Source organism: Bubalus kerabau, chromosome 5, assembly GCF_029407905.1.
Source record: "Bubalus kerabau isolate K-KA32 ecotype Philippines breed swamp buffalo chromosome 5, PCC_UOA_SB_1v2, whole genome shotgun sequence".
NCBI lineage: Eukaryota > Metazoa > Chordata > Mammalia > Artiodactyla > Bovidae > Bubalus > Bubalus kerabau.
This window is the reverse complement of record NC_073628.1, coordinates 43386570-43408036: the sequence shown is the minus strand read 5'-3', so window position 1 is coordinate 43408036 and position 21467 is coordinate 43386570. Positions and strand designations below refer to the sequence as shown.

Sequence of the window (21467 nt, the reverse complement as noted above, 5' to 3'; positions counted from 1 at the left end):
CATGCTATAGTCCATTGGGCCTCAAAGAGGTGGACAACTCACAACTTTTCAGGAATGTTCTGTAAAGCAGGGCATATATTTATTTAAGCCTTGATTCCATAAGTTGGCAGCTTGCCAGATTCTTTATATATATATTTATTTTTTTCTTTCCTGAAATTTCAAAATTGTTTCCCTGAAGTAAACAGGAAAAACTTGGGGAAAGTAATCAGTAGCCAAAGTTATTTTTGTTTTTTTTCTTGTTTCAGTTAAGGGATGTTAACATGACAGATCCCCATGAGCGCCTCTCAGACAGAGGCCCATCCTCACAGCACCAGGAGCGGCCAAGGGCATCTGTTCTGATTGCTCAGAGGAGTCTTTAGCCTTGATGAGTACTCAGGTTACTGTAGCTCCCTGCAGGGTGCTCAGCGCCCAGGAGTTCCCCGGGGCAGCCTGCATCCACTCAAAAGCCGGAAGTGCCTGCGCGTCTCAGCGGAGCCAGGCCCAGTGCTCCCTGGAGCTCCCCGCCTTCCTGCCTCCTTTTGTGCCCCAGAATAGGCCAAGAGCATCACACCAGCCGTCAGGGCAGCGTCTCACATAGCCGCATTCAGGGTAGGGGGCAGGGTTGTCGGGGAGGGTGGCTTCTTCTCACCAAGAGAAGATTGAAACAGACCGAGAGCAAATTGGCACCCAAAATACTAGCCCATTCAGCCGGAAAGGGCCCCCAGGAAACCAGGGAGGCCAGCACGCTTAAACCACCCCTTGCCCCCGCTCAGAATCCCCATAGAACTCCCAGGATTCTCGCAGCTGTCTGACCTGTCCCAAGGTCAGACACCTATGAGGATTCACATGCCTGCGGGCCTTTATAGTGTACAGAGTGTGTGAACTCGCCTTGCTTGGTCCTCCAGGTCACTCCATAATGGAGAAGCCACAGTTCCCATTTTACTGATGGGAAAACTGAGACACGGAGAGTTGAAGTCAGTTCAGTTCAGTCGGTCAGTCGTGTCCGACTCTTTGCGACCCCATGAGTCACAGCACACCAGGCCTCCCTGTCCATCACCAACTCCCGGAGTCCACCCAAACCCATGTCCATTGAGTCAGTGATGCCATCCAGCCGTCTCATCTTCCATCATCCCCTTCTCCTCCTGCCCTCAATCTTTCCCAGCATCAGGGTGTTTTCAAATGAGTCACCTCTTTGCATGAGGTGGGCAAAGTATTGGAGTTTCAGCTTCAACATCAGTCCTTCCAATGAACACCCAGGAGTGATCTCCTTTAGGATGGACTGGTTGGATCTCCTTGCAGTCCAAGGGACTCTCAAGAGTCTTCTCCAACACCACAGTTCAAAAGCATCAATTATTCGGCACTCAGCTTTCTTTATAGTCCAACTCTTACATCCATACATGACCACTGGAAAAACCATAGCCTTGACTAGATGGACCTTTATTGACAAAGTAATGTCTCTGATTTTTAATATGCTGTCTAGGTTGGCCATAACTTTCCTTCCAAGGAGTAAGCGTCTTTTAATTTCATGGCTGCAGTCACCATCTGCAGTGATTTTGAAGCCCAGAAAAATAAAGTCAGCCACTGTTTCTCCGTCTATTTGCCATGAAGTTGAAGTGACTGGTCCCAAATCACACACATGAAGGAGTTGCGTTTCCGAACTTCCAAGAGTCCTGTGTTTAAACCTCACCTCTGCCTTCACATCGCTTCCATCTGAATCTCATCTATAGAAATGGGGAAGAAGCCCATCTGAGAGTGTTGTGTGAGAAATAAGACGATGTACATAAAGGGCTAAACAGGGTTCCAGAGACATCAAAGAGCCTGTTCAGTGGATGAGCGAATGGATGGTTGAGTGGCAGAGTGGATGAATATTGCTCTTCCATGATGTGTATTCCCTTTCCAGCTGCCCTTGATCTCATCCTTATTGAACACTAGTTCTTGCAGGGAATGGAAACTTTTAGTTCCAACATTGCATCACCAAAGAACTCTGTCTTGCTCTCGTTCGGTGACCCTCATACTGCAAGATTTTCTACCAAACTTTGATTGCCTTCCTGTTTCACCAAAGGCACACTGAACTGTCAACCCTAGCCCCTGACAAGCACGCACACTGACTTGGTATAAGTCTCACTAAAATATGAATTAATAATTAGCTCTGAGTGTTTAGTGAGCACTTACTATGAGCAGTTCCTCGCTAGGCATTTCGCCAGCGTCTGGATGCTGATGCCCCAGCCTGCACTCCTAACCACTAACTACACCAACCCAGCAACTCTTAGAGCTGCCATTTGTTGGGCACTTACTACACGCCAGCAGGCGCCATAGTAAACTCTTTAAATATGCGTTGTCATAGTTGATCCTTATAACAGGCATGAAGCAGCTGCTGTCAAGTTCTCCATTCTACAGATAAGGAAGTGCAGCGTGGGGAAGGGTAACCTGTCCACAGCCACTCGGCCAGTGAGGAGCGAAGGCAGCATCTGAACCCAGATGCTGTGGCCGCAAAGCGCATACATTTAACACCTCCCCTCTGCTACCTCCCCCTACCATTTCTCTGAACTTCTCTGGAGTCGCTTGCACGCTCATCACTCTTAGTGATCTGTTTTATTGGAAGTAATCCCTGAAAATCCCCATGCCAGTGCCCAGGACTGTATGGGCTGGAGATCTCTGGTGAGACTGAGCAGGTGTGGGTCAGTGCACCTCCCAGGCACTGAAGTATTCTTCCTGAAGCCACTAAACAGGAATGCAGAGAAGTGAGTGTCTGCATTTCTCACTTGGTCAGAACCTCATGACAGCAGAGATAAGAACCAACCCCATCACCATGTATTGCTGGAAAAACTAATGCCCACCCTGCTTCTTTGAGTGGAAGTAGTTAAACCTGAAAATAGGTTGCTGAGGGCATCTAAGAGGTCTTCTTCCCTGAAAATACCTTCTTTTTGAGCTGGTCTAATGCAATTTGGGTAGGAAGTGGAGGGATGGGCAAGGGATTTCCCCCTAGGATCCCGCTGGAACCCACAGTCCATTTGTTTAACCTCATAATCCTTCACTCTGCACATTTTACTTCCTCACCAACATGCATCAAGAGAAATCTTTCATCAGTGGTTCCAATGAGCATCTATGATGCTCCATTTTGGTCCATGTCCCTAGCTCTTCATTGGGAACTAGGTCTCTGGAAAGAATAGGCAGTCTGGGGCAACAGAAAGAGCACTGGACTCAGCATCTTGGTTCAAGTAGGTTCTGCTGCTTGTGAGCTGTGTGACCTCAGGCAAATCACTTCACCTCTCTGAACTTCCATGTCCTCGTTTATATAGTGAGGTCTTTGGACTGGATGTCTCCAAATCCTCTTCCAGGGCAATCCTTTGGGGAAGACTGGTAGCTGTGAGTTATGTAATAAATGGAAATGCACTTTGAGAAGTCATTAAAAGCCATTAATATATTTCAGTTTTATTTTTGCTCCGTGATCTCTGAGCATAAAATTATATATGCAAGAAAGAAAAAAAGTCATCTTTTGAAATTTTTTAGCTCAAACCTCAGTTTAAAAACATTCATTTGAAATGTCCCTCCACCCTCTTCTTATCTGCCACAAAGAGAGCCTATTTTAATGTAGCTGATTATTTCCATAATCATACTTTTCCTGTGTTTAGAATGAAGCACATGAGAGCTTTGCTAAGATCTAAAATGGTGCCTGAATCTTATCCCTTAACATGTGAGCTTTTTGCTAAATATCATTACTAAGCCTGTATCTGGTAAAAAGTAATGTTGAGAAGAGAAGTTGTTTGCTCTAAGGGACATTTCCAAAACAGGTCAGGGTTAAGAACTTCTGGAGGCCAGGAATGCGTCATAGGGATTAATTAATGTGAGTAAATGACTTCCCCAAGGTCACTCGCTGAGTCATCGGTGAGCCTTGGGCTGAGACCTGGTTTTTCCAGCTGGAAAGAATGGGCGCCTTTGTTAGCATTGTTGTTCCACGTGACTAGCTCCAGACGACCTGGCGGGGGAGGGGTGCGGAAATTGCTTATGAATATCAGAGCTGCAGCTGTGGAAAAATAGAAGCTAAGGAAGAGCCACAGTCCCCAACAAGGCCTCCTCAGGCCAAACCTCAGAGCAGCAGCTGGTTTGGAAGTAGAGAGGGTGGTTCTTTGAAAGGTCCCAGGCAGACAGGCTCAACTTGGCCCGCTTACCCTGCTGCTCACACCAAGGCAGGTGCGTGCGTGTGTGCTAAGTCACTTCAGTCGTGCCCTACTCTTGTGACCACATGGACTGTAGCCCACCAAGCTCCTCTGTGTCTATGGGCTTATCCAGGCAAGAATACTGCAGTGGGTTGCCATGCCCTCCTCCTGGGGATCTTCCCCACCCAGGGATTGAACCAGTGTCTTCTGCATTGCAGGCAGGTTCTTTACCACTGAGCCACTGGGAAGCCCCCAAGGCAGGTACCAGTATTTAAACTTCAGGATGCCCACCATGTGTGACTGTTTATCTCATCTAGGGAAGTCTTTGAAGTTCATTACTATCAACACAGAATGATTTTTTTTTCCAAACTCAAACTGCATAGAGATGATCTTTAGCAACAAGTTCCAAGAAATCAATCTGATTCTTGTTTTTGTCTTGATGGATACAACTAAGTGCTCTATGGTCATTTTAGAGTAGCCCAGAAAATTCCTGGAACTTGCTCTCAAACCTAATGAGTAAGTTAATTCGGAGACCCACGTTGTCCCCAGTCAACATGGTAGAAAGAGCCTGGCAACTCCCAAGTCTTAGGCTCTGGAATTTTCCTCCCCACTGGCCTGTCCACTCCCTTTATGATGCATGTCCCTCTCTGAGCCACAAGCACGGCCCAGTACCACCCAGCCCAGCACACTGATCCCTTGAGCATGATACAACATAGCCCATGTGAAAGTTTCTTTCACTCCAACTTACACCAAACTTATACCAAACTCTACACCTTTCATCTTCATCACTCAACCTTAAACCATCCTTGTAGTTCACTTCGTCAAAAATTATGTGTGAGTAGTATTATGGACTAGGTTTAGGTATACAGTGGTCAACAACAGAGTAAATGCATGCCTTGCCGCAGTGAAGTTTACAGTCTAATGAGAGTAGTATTTAACTGAATAACCACATAAATAACTGTAATAGGTTTGTGTGTGTAAGGATGGGATACTTGAGAATTTTAACAAGGAGCCCCAAGTTTGACTTGGAAGTCATCTGAAAAATAAGTAGGAATTAACTAAGCATATTGATAGAATGCAGAGAGGCCAGGGGTGCCAGGCAAAGAGAACGGTGTATGAACTGGCCATGGACTAAGAAAATCTTGACACGTGGAGGAATGAAAAGAAGGCCAGTGTGGTCAATGACTGGAGAAAGAAATAAGGATAAAGTGAAGAAGTTGTCAAGGGCCAGACTACACAGGGCCTCATAGGTGGACCAGGCTGAGGACTTGAATCTTTGTCCCAAGAACCATGGAAAGACATGAAGAATATTTATCACAGGGGATAACAAAGTAAGGTTTTGGAGTTCTCTGTGGTCCAATGGTTAGGACTTGGTGCCTTCACTGCTGAGGCCCAGGTTCAATCCCTAGTCAGGGAACTAAGAGCCTGCAAGTTGAGAGGCATAGCCAAAAACACAGTAAGGCTTTGATTTCGAGAACATCACTCTTTCTTTTGTGTAGATACTAGATTAGGTGGAGACAAGAGAGGATGTCACAGAGTTATTGTGGTGCTTTAGGGAACAGCTGTATTGGGAGTCTGGACCAGGTCAGTGGTGTCGTGGGTGAAAGAAGTGTATGAACCAGGAGGTAATTCCAGAGCAGAAGTGAACGACTTGGCAGGGGTTATATAAAAGGGAAAAAGGACAGTGTCGAAGATGCTTCCAGGGGTCTGGGACTGTTAAACTACATGCCTGAGGGAAATAGTTACTGAGAAAGGGAGCAGGAGAGGAGAGTCAGGTTTGTCTTGGGTTTTTGTTTTGTCTTGTCTTTGAGTCATAGTGATGCACGTCTGGATCATAATTTGATTTTGGACAGGTGAAGTTTAAAGTGCCTTTGAGACATATGAAAGGAGATGGCAGGCAGGCAGTTGAATATAAATGTCTAGAACAATGGCTCTAAAATCAGAGGCACATTTTCTCCCCAGGGAATGTTTACCAACGTCTAGAGAGATTTTTGGCTCTCACAGCAGTGTGTGGGGTGCTACTGGCATCTAGTGGGTAGAGACAGGGACGCTGCCCAACGTTCTACAGCGCACATGACATCCTCTCCCTTCACAGCAAAGAATTATCCCACCCAAAATGTCAGTAGTACCAAAGATGAAAAACTCTGGGCTGCAGATTTTTGAGAGTCACTGGCCAAAAGCCTTGGGCACTGATGAGATCATATAGAGAAAGAGGAAGAGTGAGAAGGAAAATGCTGCTGATGCTCCTGCTAAGTCGCTTCAGTTGTGTCCGACTCTGTGCAACCCCATAGATGGCAGCCTACGAGGCTCCCCCGTCCCTGGGATTCTCTAGGCAAGAACACCGGAGTGGTTTGCCATTTCCTTCTCCAATGCGTGAAAGTGAAAAGTGAAAGTGAAGATGCTCAGTCATGTCCGACTCTTAGCGACCCCATGGACTACAGCCTACCAGGCCCTCTGCCCATGGGATTTTCCAGGCAAGAGAGAAGGAGAATGGGGCAGTGCAAATTTGGGAGGAACTCTAACACCTAGTGGTGGGATGATCCAGCAGGAATATCCTAAGAAGGAGCAGCCTGAGAGGTAGAAGAAAAAACACGAGAGCAGAGTCACCAAAGCCAGAGGCTTAAAGTGTCAGATGCTGCTGAGAAGACAAAGGAGACGAAGGCTAGAAAGCTGCTTGTATTTCTGGAGTGGACATCATCCAGGGCCTGGGCAAGAGCAGTGTTGGCAGCACATTATTAAGTAACAACATATTTCAGTGGAAGATGTAAAAATGGAAGCGGCTAGTGTAGACAGCGCTTCCAAGAAGTCTAGCTATGGGAGAGAAGAGAAGGAAGGAACAGTCTTGGCAGGGACTGTGGAAGTCAAGAATAGTTTGGAGTTCAGTGGTGTTTTTCTTGTTTTATTTTGTTTAGTTTTTTTTTTTATTATGGATGGTGTCTAACATAGATAAAGTAAGCAAGCTATTATAATAGACCTCTCTGTACCCTGAATTCTGTGAATTCTGGATTGTTTTGTTTCTCAGAAGAGTAATTTTTATTTTTGTTGTTGTTCAGTTGCTGAGTCGTGTCCAACTCTTTGTGACCCCAGGAACTGCAACACGCCAGGCTTTCCTTTCCTTCACTATCTCCCGGAGTTTGCTCAAATTCATGTCTGTGGATTCAGGTGATACCATACAACCGTCTCATCCTCTGCCGCCCTCTTCTCCTGCCCTCAGTCTTTCCCAACAACAGGGTCTTTCCCAGTGAGTCCACTCTTCACATCAGGTGGCCAAAGTATTGGAGCTTCAGCTTTAGCATCAGTCCTTCCAATGAATATTCAGGGTTTATTTCTGTTAGGATTGACTGGTCAGATCTCCTTGCAGTCCAAGGGACTCTCAAGAGTCTTTTCCAACACCACAATGCAAAAGCATCAATTCTTTGGTGCTCAGCCTTCTTTATGGTCCAACTCTCACATCCGTACATGACCACTGGAAAAACCATAGCTTTGACTATACAGACCTTTGTTGGCAAAGTGATGTCTCTGCTTTTTAATGTGATATCTAGGTTTGTCATAACTTTTCTTCCAAGGAGCAAGCCTCTTTTAATTTAATGGCTGCAGTCACCATCCACAGTGATTTTGGAGTCCAAGTAGGCTGGACTCAAGTTCCAAACCCTGTCCCTACTGATGGGCAGCAGTGGAAATCTCTGCTGAGTTCTTTCAGTGTCCAGCTGCAGTTTTGTTGTTTTTTTTTATTTTTTTATTTTTTTGCCAGACCCTTGGGTATGTATAGTTGAATCATCAGCCAGTTATTTGGGCAGGTTTTATACACAAAATTGGATGTTCATCCTTTCTGCATTGCCTTCCCTTCCAGAACTTTCCCCTTCACTTTCTGAGTGCTCTTCCAGCTCCAACTCACTTCTCTGACACCTCAAACTAGTAGGACTGAGGCTTTCTGCTGCCCCAAGCTACTTGCATGTTAGACTGCCCTCAAGCAAAAGCCACAGATGGGCAAATCTCAAAGGGTATAATTCCTGCTCTCAGAGGCAGATTCCTCTCCCGTTTCTGTCTGTTTCAGGCTCTGTAATTTTCACTGCAGTGGGAGGATTGGCTGCAGATACGGAAGTGTATAGGTTTGCTGCTGGAAGACTGACACGAGATGCTTCCTGTGACATCACAGACATGGTCACCAGGGCAGTGAGGGGAAGGGTGAGGCAGTTGGAGGCCTGAGAGCAAAGAAGTTGCAACAGTCTTTGCAAAGAGTTAAAAGAGTGAATTTTGATCAGAGAAACACTGTAGGCACAGAGACCAGTCAACGCTGAGAGTCTATGTGGGTTGACGCCGAGAGTGGATGGTGGTGCGATCAGCCTGCCCTGGAGCAGGGCTGTCTCCATCTGCCCTCAGCGGCCTGGCTGGGAAGGCACAGGGAGCGGAAAGTGGGTTTTCTTAAGGGTGAGGGTTTCACAAGACTGGTGGGACTGATGAACGGGGCCATGGTGCTTACAGTGTTAACGAGGGCATAACTGCGGTAATGGGTCACAAAATCCAAGCACCTTGTGAAGCCGTGGCAGCCGTTTGGGGGAAGCACTCTGATTTAGGCAGGGCAAGTAGAACGGGGAACCACACCCCCAACACGCACTTCCCCAACCCTCTCACACTGGCAAAAACAGACTGCGTGTTTGGGCCTGGGTGCTTCACAAGTCAAAGGAGCCTCTCTCTCTTGGGTGCATTGGTCAAAAAAAAAAAAAAAAAAGGTAAAAGAAGGAAGTGGTCCAGACCACTTGCCATCCTCTGCACCACCCACAACCTCCCCACCAGCCACACATGTCCTCTCACCACTGATCCCAGGACAGGAGATTCATATCCACAGACTTAGGTCCAAACATTAGAAGTTCAAAGTCAAGCTAGCAAATTGTCAAGTAAAATATGTTTAATCCTCCTACTTTACAGATATATCTTCATATGGTCTGGAAGGCCAAGTTTGAATTTAGAATTCTCAGACTCAAGTGATACAGAGGAAATAGGCTCGTGGCTGGCAGCCCGCCCCTTTCTGTCCCCAGCTCCATCCTCCATGGCAAGGGACCACGTGGATGGGTATCTAGACATCACTGCCCACACGTCCAAGTTCCGGTCATGGCCCCAGGCTTGGAGACCCACCCACTGCAGTGTGGTCTGTCCTTGGAAGGGGGGACTCAGAGAAGAGGCCCACACAGCCCCTGAAAGCAGCCTGGGACCACTCAGGGAGATGATTCTGGGGTCCTGGGTGCCTGGTCTAGGGGGAGAAAGGTACAGGCTGTGGTGAGCACAGACTCCAGGTGAATACATCCCTGGCTCCATGGAGCCCTTCCCCTGTGGGGAGCAGTTGAAGGAAGCCCAGTGCAGGGTCCTGTAAACTGTTTGGACTTTGAACAGGGACCCCCTCAGCCCCGATCTGTGGCCGAAATGAAGCGATACAACGATACACAGTGCTTGTGGCCCCTGCTGCGCTCCTGGTCTGACTGGTCTGTCTGTGGGCATGTGCTTTGTTTTTCCCAGTGGGCTGTTTATCACCGTTCATGACAAGGGCCACCTTGCAACAATGCTCAACTCCTGGCCAGAAGACGATATTAAGGTATGATCCTGCTTTCTTTGCTATTGCTCTCTTGTTGGATGAATCCTTTCAGCCTGCGCTAGTCATTCTGAGCTCTAAAAGGGGCCCTTGCAACACTGAAGACAGGACACCAAATCCATTCCCCCAGTCCCAGAGCATAGTCCAGTTACAGCCAAACACAAACGCACCATGGAGTGAACGCTTGCGTTAACCAGATACCCTTGTGAAATTGTCCGTCATCATCATCATCATTATTGGTAGTGGTACTAGTGCATATATTGAGTACTTGCTGAATATTCACTGCTGGTTTCCATGGTGGATTCAGGGGAAAATCCAGCATGGACCCTCTTCTCAAGTAGCTAACTTTTCATGAGAAAAGTAAGAGAGAGAGACACAAGAGACTAACAGGTGGAACTCGATCAGAGATTAATCAGGCACACAGAAGAGCTGGGGGTGTTCAAAGAGAGAGTTTCCTTTTAGACGGGGTAATCTGGGAAGACTTCATGGAAGAGGTGACATTGGAGCAAAGCATTGAGTTGAGGGGTAGAGTTTGGACAGGCAGGCATCGGAGAGACTAGGATGGAGGGCAGAGACATTCTGCACCAGGAGAAAAGATTTATGATGAGCAACGTCTTCACACCTGGGTGTGCACAGCAGTATGTGTTGGGCGGGGGTACAAAGTGTGGGGGAGAAGGGATGTCTGTGCAGAGTGACAAAAGGAATCTGGCACTGTTTCCAGTTTTACTCAAAACATTTAAGGAGAAAAGTATTTTTTATATAGCAAATGATATAATATAGAAGGCAAAATCAGTGCAGCTTTGAAGAAACTCGTTAGCCTCTGGCTGTGTAGCCAGATTTCTTCTCCTGGGGACTTTTGTGGAGGATTTCAGGGACTCTAGATTCTAAGATCCTCGTCACTTCTGCAAACAAATCTTATTGAATGACGCCATGCATGCGTGTGTGCTAAGTCAATTCAGTCATGTCCGACTCTGCAACCCTGAGGACTGTAAATCGCCTGCTGTTGGAGGTATCCAAGGAGGGACCGCATGATCACTTGATGGGGATATTGTAAAAGAGATGTGAACCTCAGCTCAGGGCAGAAAGGCACTGGGCTAAAGGAATATCTCCTCTGTGTCTCTTCGCATCTATGATTCTATAATCCTGCATTTGAAATCTGTAAAGATTGTATCTAGAAATGAATATACTTAAAAGGAAATGAAGTAACAGTTAGGTCAGATCCCATCACATTATCAGGCCCCCAGGACAGGATGTCTCTCTGTGGTCCACTATTGTGCTCCCAGCACCCATTACAGTGCTGATACATTGCTGTTGTTGCTTAGTGGCTCAGTCCTGTCTGACTCTTTTAACCCCATGGACTGTAGCCCACCAGGCTCCCCTGTACCATGGATTCTCCAGGCAAGAATACTGGAGTGGGTTGCCATGCCCTGCCCTGGGAGATCTTGCAGACCCAGGATGGACACGCATCTCTTAGGTCTCCTGCCTTGGCAGGCGGGTTCTTTACCACCACCGCCACCTGGGAAGCCCCTGCAAACAAATGGTTGAAGCACAATTACAGAACACCCCCTGGCTGCTTGGTGAGGATGTTTCTGGCACACGAGCAGGGGAGGGACTGGAGCAGACCACACCCAGTTTCTGTCCCTCCCAAGGCGATGCTGAGAGGCTGACAGTGGTTTTCTCCCTCCCTCCCTCCCGGCCAGTTCCCTGGGCCACCTCCCTCCACCAGGCACCAAGTGCAGCTTCTCTCTAACCACCTCTCCTGTGTTCCACCCACTTCTGGCCCTCTTGGGGGTGTGGTGGGGTTCAGAACCACAGCAAGTAGGACAGGACCTTGGCTCTTGGGAGCCAGGTTGGCGCCGCAGCCAGGGCCCTTGGATTCCAGTCCGGACCTCAGTGAAGAGCTCAGTTAGAACATTTCCATCTGGGTGTGATGTGCCCTGGAGCTTCCCAGGTGGCTCAGTGGTAAAGAATCCACATGCCAGTGCTGGAGACAAGAGACTCGGGTTTGATCCCTGGGACGGGAAAATCCCCTGGAGGAGGGCATGGCAACCCACTCTAGTATTCTTGCCTGGAGCATCCCATGGACAGAGGAACCTGGAGGGCTACAGTCCATGGGGTTGTGAAGAGTCAGACCAGACTGAGTATGCAATCACACACGTGATGTGCCTGGTGCTTCTCTTCCCTGCTTATCTTTTTAGACTCTGGTAACAGGCAGGTCTTGAACCTGCAGGGTTTGGCCCCAGTCTCAGAAGAAGCAAGTTTCCAGGGTGTGTCAGGATGAATGTATAATGAAATCTTGAGCTCATTAAGGGAAGCCAGCTCACTTGATGGAAAGTTAACTGCAGCCTGCCCTGTGTAATCTTTCCTCCTTCCTGGACAGTTCGGCCATGGAGAGGCTTGTCCACAGTAGGTGCTCAGTAGATGCTTGCTGAACTGAATGAACTTAGTAGAGGGACCTGATGAACATCTTCCAGATACCAGGCCTGTGCCAGGGGCAGAGTCATGGGGTCTGCACTGACATCTGTGGTGCCTCTGTGTGAGCTCTGTGTGTGTGTGTGTGTGTGTGTGAGCTGTGTGTGTGTGTGCACACGCACGCACACACACGCATACTCAGTCGCTCAGTCCTGCCCCCTCTTTGCGACCCCATGGACTGTAGCCCACCAGGCTCCTCTCTCCATTGGATTCTCCAGGCAAGAATACTGGAGTGGGTTACCATGCCCTCCTCCAAGGGGTATTCCCAACCCAGGGATCGAACCCAGGTCTCCCACACTACAGGCAGAGTCCTTACTGTCTGAGCCACCAGGGAAGCCCGAGAATACTACAGTGGGTAGCCTATCCCTTCTCCATGGGATCTTCCTGACTCAAGAATCAAACCCACTTCTCTTGTGTCTCCTGCATTGGCTGGCGGATTCTTTACCCCTAGCGCCACCTGCTATGGGGAGTTTAAAAGAATGATGAAAAGACATCCCCTCTTAACCAGTAAGGAAAAAAAGCACTCCTTCCTTCCTCCAGACTAGCACAGGGCCTTGACATCCAGCTTGAAATCCAGCTCATGGGCTGGATTACCGGTTCCCATCTCTCCTCCTGTCAGGGCATAACTTACAAAGCTGCACCCAGAGCTCTGTTTCGAGGAATGCAGAATAGGGAGAACACAGACCCTGATCCCAAAGTGCTTCACTCCACTAGGGAAATCAAGATATGAAATCAAACTTGAACCTTAGCTGCTCAGTATCTGTTGACTTCAACCGACATATTTTAAGAACCTTCCAAGTATGAAGTGCTACTTACCAGAGAGTTGAAGACAGCACCTGTTGTGATTTTAGAGGAGAAACGGGGGCTTTGGGGTCATTCTGGAAGAGGTGGAATGAGGCAGGGCTCAGACAAGGAGAAGCATCCAGTGCCTCTAGGGAAAGCGTGAGTTACATGAGCCAGTGCGTCTAATTCAGCTGTGTTCAACAGCCATTTGCTGGTGGTTTAGTCACTCTGTTGTGTCCGACTCTTTGCGACCCTGTGGACTGTAGCCCGCCAGGCTCCCCTGTCCATGGGATTTTCCAGGCAAGAATACTGGAGTGGTTTGCCATTTCCTTCTCCAGGGGCTCTTCCTGACCCAGGAATCAAACCCGGGTCTCCTGCACTGCAGGCTGATTCTTTACCGACTGAGCTATGACGGAAGCCCAACAGCCATTTAGTAAACATCTATTCTGTAAGACTTCCCTGAGGGCTTGGGGATAAAGATGGTGTACAGGCATCTCAAGGAGCTTGAAGTCCAGTTAGACTGACCCAGAAACAATTCGACTGAGCGACTAACACTTTGAGACTCTGTAAATACAGTGTCCAACAGGGCTTCCCTGGTGGCTCAGATGGTAAGGAATCTGCCTGCAATGTAGGAGACCCAACTTTGATCCCTGGGTTAAGAAGATCCCCTGGAGAAGGGAATGGCAACCCATTCCAGTATTCTTGCCTGAAGAATCCCATGGACAGAGGAGCCTGGCGGGCTATCTAGTCCATGGGGTCGCAAACAGCTGTACACGACTGAGCGGCTAACACTTTGAGATGCTCTGTCTGTGCCGCCAAAGAGAGGAGTGTGGGAATGAGGGGCAACAGGGTCGCCTGACCACTTACCCTGTGGTACCCCAGAGTGGATGGGTGAACCCCTGGGGCCCCCGCCTCTCCTCCACGCAGAACTACTGTTCCACTTTGCAGAAACCCTGAGGTCGGTCTTGAAAGCTATATAGAAGAGTCGGCTCTGGCTTTGCAACCAGGCAGACCTGGGTTCTGGGTTCTGGTCTTGGATCTTCCATTTAGCTACCGTGTGGGCCAATGGCCTCTCTGACCTCACAGCAGAAAATCGTGAGGGCCACCTCTGATGAAGTCTGTGCCATACAGATGGGCACTGGGGTGGGCATTGCCATCGCTGGAGAGGGCCGTAAGCCCACAGAGCGGGGCTGCAGGGAGACTGCAAGGGCCTGAGGGCGGCCGAGGTGGGCGTCCCACCTGGGGGCAGCAGACCACAAAAGTGCGGCCAGGAGATTTGGCTCTCAGACACTATTACTTTTCAGTGATTTTTGAGATTTTTTTAATTTGTAGGCAGCATTTTAAATTTAAGAGACTTCATTTGAAAAAAAAAAAAAAAAAAAAACCACAATTTTAAAACCCTGGATTTCTGACTTCTCTAGAAAAGCCAGGAGCTGTGAATACTGGGCCCATTGTTTGTCGTGTGTACAAGTCAATTGGGCTTCCCTGGTGGCTCAGACGGTAAAGAATCTGCCTGCAATGCAGGAGACCCAGGTTTGATCCCTGGGTCAGGAAGATCCCCTGAAGAAGGGAATGCCTACCCACTCCAGTATTCTTGCCTGGAGAATCCCATGGACAGAGGAGCCTGGTGGGCTACAGTCCATGGGGTCGCAAAGAGTCAGACATGACTGAGCAACCAACACACACACACACACATGCATGCATGCACCTACAAGTCAGTTAGGACCGATCAGGCTGCCCCCAGTCACCAACCTGCCCCACAACAGCGTTTTTCTGGAGGGTGCTTCCCTCTCACTCCAGGACTACCCTTCCAAAGGTTCAGAATCTTCTAAGCCACAGCCTTTCTTGTTTATTGGTGAAGTGATGCCCATGGTCGCCTGCCAGTAAGTGTCACTTCTAGCCAGAGCCCAGCTGCTGACCAGGGCAGGCAGAGCTTTTCAAGGCACAGGTCTTTCTGGACCCTCACGTAGTTCGCCTCTTGGCTGGAGGGGAGGCGTGGTCCAGAGATGCTTCTGTGGGCTTCCCTGGTGGTCCAGCGATTAAGAATCCACCTTCTGGTGCAAGGGACATGGGTTTGATCCCTGGTCTGAGAAGATTCCACATGCGGAGCAATAAGCCCACACACCACCGTTACTGCACATGTGCTCTGGAGCCTGGGGGCCACGACTGCTGAACCCACGCACTGCAACTACTGAAGCCCGCCCTAGAGCCTGTGCTCTGCAACAGAAGAAACCTCCACGGTGAGGAGTCGGCTCACCGCAACTAGAGAAAGCCAAAGCGCAGCCATGAAGACCCAGCACAGCCAAAAATAAATGAACGAACTTAAAGAAACCCACCGTGAGCTACCACAACATGTCCATCAGCATGGCAGGAAGTGTAAAAGGAGGGGTGGCGAGGACACGGAGCAGTTGGGACTCTCGATCATTGTCGACGGGTATATAAAGTGGGACCACAGCTTTGGAAGAAAAGCCAGGTAGTCTTTAAAAAGAGGAGAGAGAGAGATGCTTCTGAAAGAACTCAGAAAATAAAACAGGACTTTCTCTGGTTTCCTAGCCAGAAAGCAGGACTGCACACTGAGCAGGAAGAGGAGTAGGCTGTCAGGGAAGTAAGGTCACGGTCTCAGGCTGGGGGGACCATGGGGTTTGGGGGGCTCCTCTCTCACAGGGAGGGAGAGCCTTCCACCCCACTGCTCCCCAGAGCCCTGTGGTGTAAATCACAGAGGGGACTGAGAGCTGCTTTTCTGACTCTTTCCCACAGAGGCCATTGCCCCGAGCCGGGAGGAAGGCTCGGCTCAGAAGAGCCCCCTTTCTCAATAGCTTTCCCAGGCTCCTAAATCCCTCCTTCATCCCAGGCCTAACAGCTAACAGTGCCGAGAGGCGGCTGAGCCCTGGATCCAAGGGAACATCCCCTGCCTATGGGCACCAGCCTCTTGGGCCTTTAAACCTGGACCAGACTTAGTGCCAAGTGCCTGCCTGCCTTGCCCACACCCACCAAGGGGTAAGCCCCAGTCAGTGTGAGAAGTTGGATTTCCTAGAAACATTTCTCTTGGGTGGAGATCAGCATATTAAGAAGGGCTCTTGGGATCAGCCTCTAGAAGGAAAGTAGTCAGGACGGAGGAGAGGGAGAGGCTAGGCTGAGTCGGGGATCCCAGGAGACCCAGCAGGGTGCTGGAGGAGGTTCAGCAGCGGAGATGGCTCTTCCATCATCCCGAGTTGGACCAAGGGGTCCCTCGGTCCTTGGCTCTGGGCTGCTGCCCTGGGAACGGAGGATGACGTTGGGCAAGGTGGCTGTCCTCAGTCAAGCAGCTACCCAAGCAGGCTGAAAGTACAGCTCAGGCAATGACCTCTTCTCTCCCCTGAGGGGGTCTGGACAGCACAGCACTGCATCCACTTGCCAGCATCCCGCTAAGTGCTTTATACGGATGAACTCACTGGCTTCTCCCAGCGACCCTCCAAGAGGCAGGAATTATTGTCATCCCCGTGTTATAGACAAGGCAACTGGGAAGTTAGGTTCAGTGCCGGTGAGGGATGGAACCAAGATTTGAAACCACAGCCGGGACATTATTTGTGTTGTGGGGAGAGGAAAAGAGGCAGAGAGGAGGAGGAGATGGGAAGGGTGAGCGAGGAGGAGGAGGAGGGAGAGGGCCTCGCACACAGTGCTGAGGGCGGCCCACACCCAGAGCTTCAAGCCCAGGGTAACCAGAGCCGGGGCAGGCCAGGAGACGGGGCCCTCGTATTGGTCTTGGGTCAGCCCCACTGGGCCACACAGGCTGAGGGAGGTGGACAGTAAGTCAGAAGCCGGCTGGACAGAGGAAGAAGGGGGCACAGCATCCCCCAGTCATCCGGATCTTCTCCTTGTTATCAGAAATACCGAGGGGTCACGAGCTGTAAAAGCCATCCAGACGTGGGAACTGTGATGCTGTGGCTCGGGGCAGCCATCGCCAGTCTCTGAAACCCCAGGCTGCAGCGCAAGCTTGCCCTCAGCCTTCTGACTCCCCCCGCTCTTGTGGTCCCAGCCCCAGGTCCACTGATGTCATGAAAAACAGGAGGCAGCATCTTCTCTCTGAACTTGCCTGTCTACTCCAGGTCCGAATTCAGTCCCGTGGAGAAGAGCCTTTGCTCTCTCTGTTGGGCCAATCACACTGTCCATCGTTGCCTTGCAGGTCCCAAGCCAAGTGCTAAAGAATCAAAGAGTCCAAGATCCTTTACCTGCCCTTAAAGAGTTGCTATGAAAGACACGGACATAGATATGACTGTCATACAAAAGAGAAAGGCTTAGGTGACATGGGAGATTAAAATGCTATAGAAATTCAGAGCTGGGAGTGATATGTTCCAGAAGGGAAGCTTCATATGGAGGAAAGTGTCTTTTGAACTGTTCCTTGAAACATGTAAGGATGGTAGGATTTGGATCAAGGAGGTATAAGGATTGAGGTGTAAAATAGCATGTAGGCTAGAAAACACACACCTTATACAAGATTAGCGGTATTTCCATTTGGGTGGAGCATGGAATGCATAAAAGGGAAATTCAAAGAGTAGATTGGACGTAGATCATGGAAGGCCTTAAATGTCAGTCAGAGATGTTTCAGCTTTATTTTGTAGGCATCAGGGGCCATTGGAGGCGTGGGGGCAAGAAAGCGACAAATCTAGGTGCGCTTTGAAAAATGAAATGGGAGAAGGAGATTCCAAGAGTAGAAAGACCAATTGCATGTGTCCTCAGTCTCGAAGCCATATCCACCTCTCTGCGACCCCATGGACTGTAGCCCTCCAGGCTCCTCTGTCCATGGGATTCTCCAGGCAAGAACACTGGAGAGGGCTGCCATTTCCTCCACCAGGAGATTCTTCCTGACCCAGAGATCAAACCCACGTCTCTTTTGTCTCCTGCATTGGCAGGTGAGTTCTTTACCACTAGTGCCACCTGGGAAGCCCATATAGCCAGACTCTTAAAAGTTGCCAAGATCTTCCATGGTTTCCTTTTCATGCACTCATTTAACAGATAATTGTTGCATGGCCTTTCTGTGGTGAGGCTGAATTAAAGAGCGATGAAACAATTAAAAATTCTAATATGTAGCCTTTGCCCTAAATAATAATCATCAATATAATCATAAGAGCAGTGATCATTTGCCAATCATTTACTTTATTGTACAAGGCCCCTGATTAAAATGAGACATTTATTATTTAATTTCATCTTTACCCACGGAGTTGCAAAGAGTCGGACGCGACTGAGTGACTAACAACTTTCATCTTTACAGCCTAATGAGTTGGATATTTTAATTATTCTAACATTATGGGAAATTAAAACTCAGAAAACTTACTGTTTGACCCAAGATTATATATGGTACATTATCAAGAAGCCTAGTCTCAAGTGCTGGCTATTAGATACCAAAACCCCTGCTGTTAACCTTTAGGCTGTTGGGTGAGATAAAATGTACATTTTTTAAATGTTAAATAAGACTACAAATGCTATCACTATCAAAGGCTTTAATTGCACCGTATGCAGGGCTTGGCAAGCAGTAGGTACTTATTTATTGTTTGCAGAAGGCAGGCAGGCAGCCAGGAAGGGTGCACAGGCCAGGTGCATGGAATATATAGCAGGTTCTAGCAGAAATCACAGGAGAAGGCAATGGCACCCCACTCCAGTACTTTTGCCTAGAAAATCCCATGGACGGAGGAGCCTGGTAGACTGCAGTCCATGGGGTCGCTCGAGTAGGACACAACTGAGCAACTTCACTTTCACTTTTAACTTTCATGCATTGGAGAAGGAAATGGCAACCCACTCCAGTGTTCTTGCCTGGAGAATCCTAGAGACGGGGAAGCCTGGTGGGCTGCCGTCTATGTGGTCGCACAGAGTCGGACACGACTGAAGCGACTTAGCCGCAGCAGCAGCAGAAATCACATTAGGTTGTAACGGCGGGATTTGCACTGCTGGGGAAAGCACAGGAGGAGACAGAGGCTGAGTGGCGAGAGAGACCAAAGGTGAATAGAGAGTGTGTCCCTCCTCTGGCCGGAGTGAGGCCAGTTTGACCAAAGAGAGCAATTGTGTGCAGATGAGTAACTGGAGATAAGTTCCAGAAGGCGTGTTGGGTTCCTGTCATTAGAGATAAGCCTTTTGGACTCTATTTCATGGACAGTTAGAAGGCAGTAAAGGGGAAATCCCATGGACAGAGGAGCCTGGCAGGCGACAGTCCATGGGGTCACAAAGAGTCAAACTCAACCTAGCAACTGAACAACAGCGAAAAAAGGCCTTTGAGCCTGGTTGTGAAGCTGTTGCAATATATACACTTGCTGTTGTTTAGTCACTAAATCATGTTGGACTCTTTTGCGACTCCGTGGACCGTAGCCCACCGGGCTCCTCTGTCCATGGAATTTCCCAGGCACGACTACTGGAGTGGGTTGCCATTTCCTTCTCCAGGAGATCTTTCCAACCCATGGACTGAATGCGCATCTCCTGCTTGGTGGTGAATTCTTTACCACTGAGCCACAGGGAGGGCTTTGTAAAATAGCTATTTGTAAAATAGCCTGTGGGGCACTGCTGTATAGCACGGGGAGCTCAGCTCAGGTCTCTGAGATGATCTACAGGGGCAGGATGAGGGCGGTGGGAGGGAGGGGATACAGGTATATTATACATATGGCTGGCTCACTCTGTTGTACAGCAGAAGCTAACACAACATTGTAAAGCAATTATACTCCGTTTTTTTAAAAAAGGAAAATTAATAAGCAACGCAACTGTTAGCACAACAGGATTGAGAGTGGATGGCAGATGGAGGTGAGATATCCCCTCGGAGCAGTCAGGCATGCAGTCAAGTGCCCGCAGACATCTCCACATTGGGAGGGACCCTGTCAGACCTCTGCTGCCATCTTTTTTTTTTTGGCCATGTTGTGTGTTCTGTGGGGTCTTAGTTCCCTGACCAGGGATCGAACCCATGCCCCCTGCCTTGGAAGTGCGGAGTCTCAACCATTGGACCACCAGGGAAGTCCCCCACCACCATCTTGAAAAGCCCCAGAGCTGTAAGGAGAGCACCCTGGAGTCGTAGCTGGTTTCCTCTGTAGAACTCCGTGTCTCTCTCTCTCTGCACCTCAGCAGAGAGAAAGTGTGAGAGATTGGGAATCAGAATAAGGAGGTTTTAGCTAGGAGAGATGGTACGGAAATGTGCAAAGTTTGGGCCCCTAGGGACAGTGTGAAGACAGGACTCAGGGAGAGCGGCCAGGAGGAGGTCAAGGGCAGGCCGCGGAGAGGTCAGATGGGAGGCGGGGTGGGACTTTGCCAAGAGCGCAGGTGCTTTTCTCAGCTGAATGGTGGGGGGATTGGGACGCGGGGAGTAGAGGGAGCCCAGGCCAGGAACCCGAAGCCTAACTAGAACCCCCACTTGCCACATTCACAAGCAAGGTGCCCTTGGTAAGTCACCCAGCGTTTCTAAGATAACTGCTGTGGAAACTTCCAGTGCAGTGCCTGGCGTGGGGCTGATGCTGAGCAAATATGAACAGAACGTGAAGGTCCAGGAGCTTAATTTGCTCAGCTGTGCATCGGGGATAACCATCACTGACCTGCCTCCCTGCCGGGTGCGGGGAGAACCAGGTGAGATGTGAGACAGGGTCGGGGGAGGGGCCCTCGCCCTAGAGGAAGAGACCAATCTCAAGGAGACAGCATGATAGTCCCACGTCCGCTGCCCTCTCGAGAGCCCCCTTTCCAGAGGTGAAGGGGTATTTTAAAAATCTATGCACCAGTGTCTATTAAAAGGCCCTGTGTGCTCTCACTCCTGGAGAAAGAGAGAGGAGATTCTATAGAGTTTGTGGATGCTGGATCTTAAACCCTTCCTGGCAGGACAGAGTCTTCATCTCTTTATCCACGGGGCCCAGCACTGTGCCACATGGAGTAAAGTGACCCTATGGTGCCCAGGACATCCACATCTCAGAGCTGGTCCTACGTCCTGACCCAAAGCTGGTTCCAGGGGAGGGCTGGGTGGCCCCGTAAACTCCACTCATTTGGAGATGTAGGGAACCAGTGCTGGGGAGCAGCTTGGGGTGACCTACAAACAAGCTCACTGTCACCCTGAGGCGTTTCCCTTGACCTGACATTCAGGGTCCCCCTCAGTCTGACTCCAGCCTGATTTTCCATTGCTTCCTTTCCTGGGACCCGAACCCTCCTCTCCCCCCACACACACCCTATACCCCCACCACTTCCACCCTGAACCTTAATTTCCTTTGCATCAAATGGGTAATCTCCACCTTTCCAAGGTCTGGCATGTTTTTCCCCCTCATCCAAGAAGGGTTGCCCTGCAGGAAGTGCCTCTCCCTTCTCTCTGTCTCTGCTGCTCTTGAGCTATGACACGGCTCTCATACTTTGCCCCAGAGTCAGTATAAATATACACATTCCATCTCTCTTCTGCCCATTATTCCTTTCAAGGGCTGGGTCCACGCATTCTTGATCTTATAGATAAACAAACTGAAGCTCCTTCCCCCAGGTTTTAACATGGTGTCTTTTGCAAAGTGCCCTGA

The 21467-nt window shown here is 49.3% G+C and overlaps 1 protein-coding gene and 1 long non-coding RNA gene across 5 annotated transcripts in view; one reads left to right on the top strand and one right to left on the bottom strand.

Moving 5' to 3' along the window:
- ME3 (malic enzyme 3) overlaps positions 1–21467 on the top strand; it is a 218055-nt gene that overhangs the window by 134418 nt on the left and 62170 nt on the right. For all 3 annotated transcript variants that reach the window (XM_055581563.1, XM_055581562.1, XM_055581564.1), the window contains one exon: positions 9648–9723. In XM_055581563.1, coding sequence (XP_055437538.1) covers positions 9648–9723 — 76 coding nt within the window. The remainder of the gene's footprint in view (positions 1–9647; positions 9724–21467) is intronic.
- LOC129652676 (uncharacterized) overlaps positions 1–21467 on the bottom strand; it is a 49196-nt gene that overhangs the window by 22658 nt on the left and 5071 nt on the right. The window lies entirely within an intron of this gene.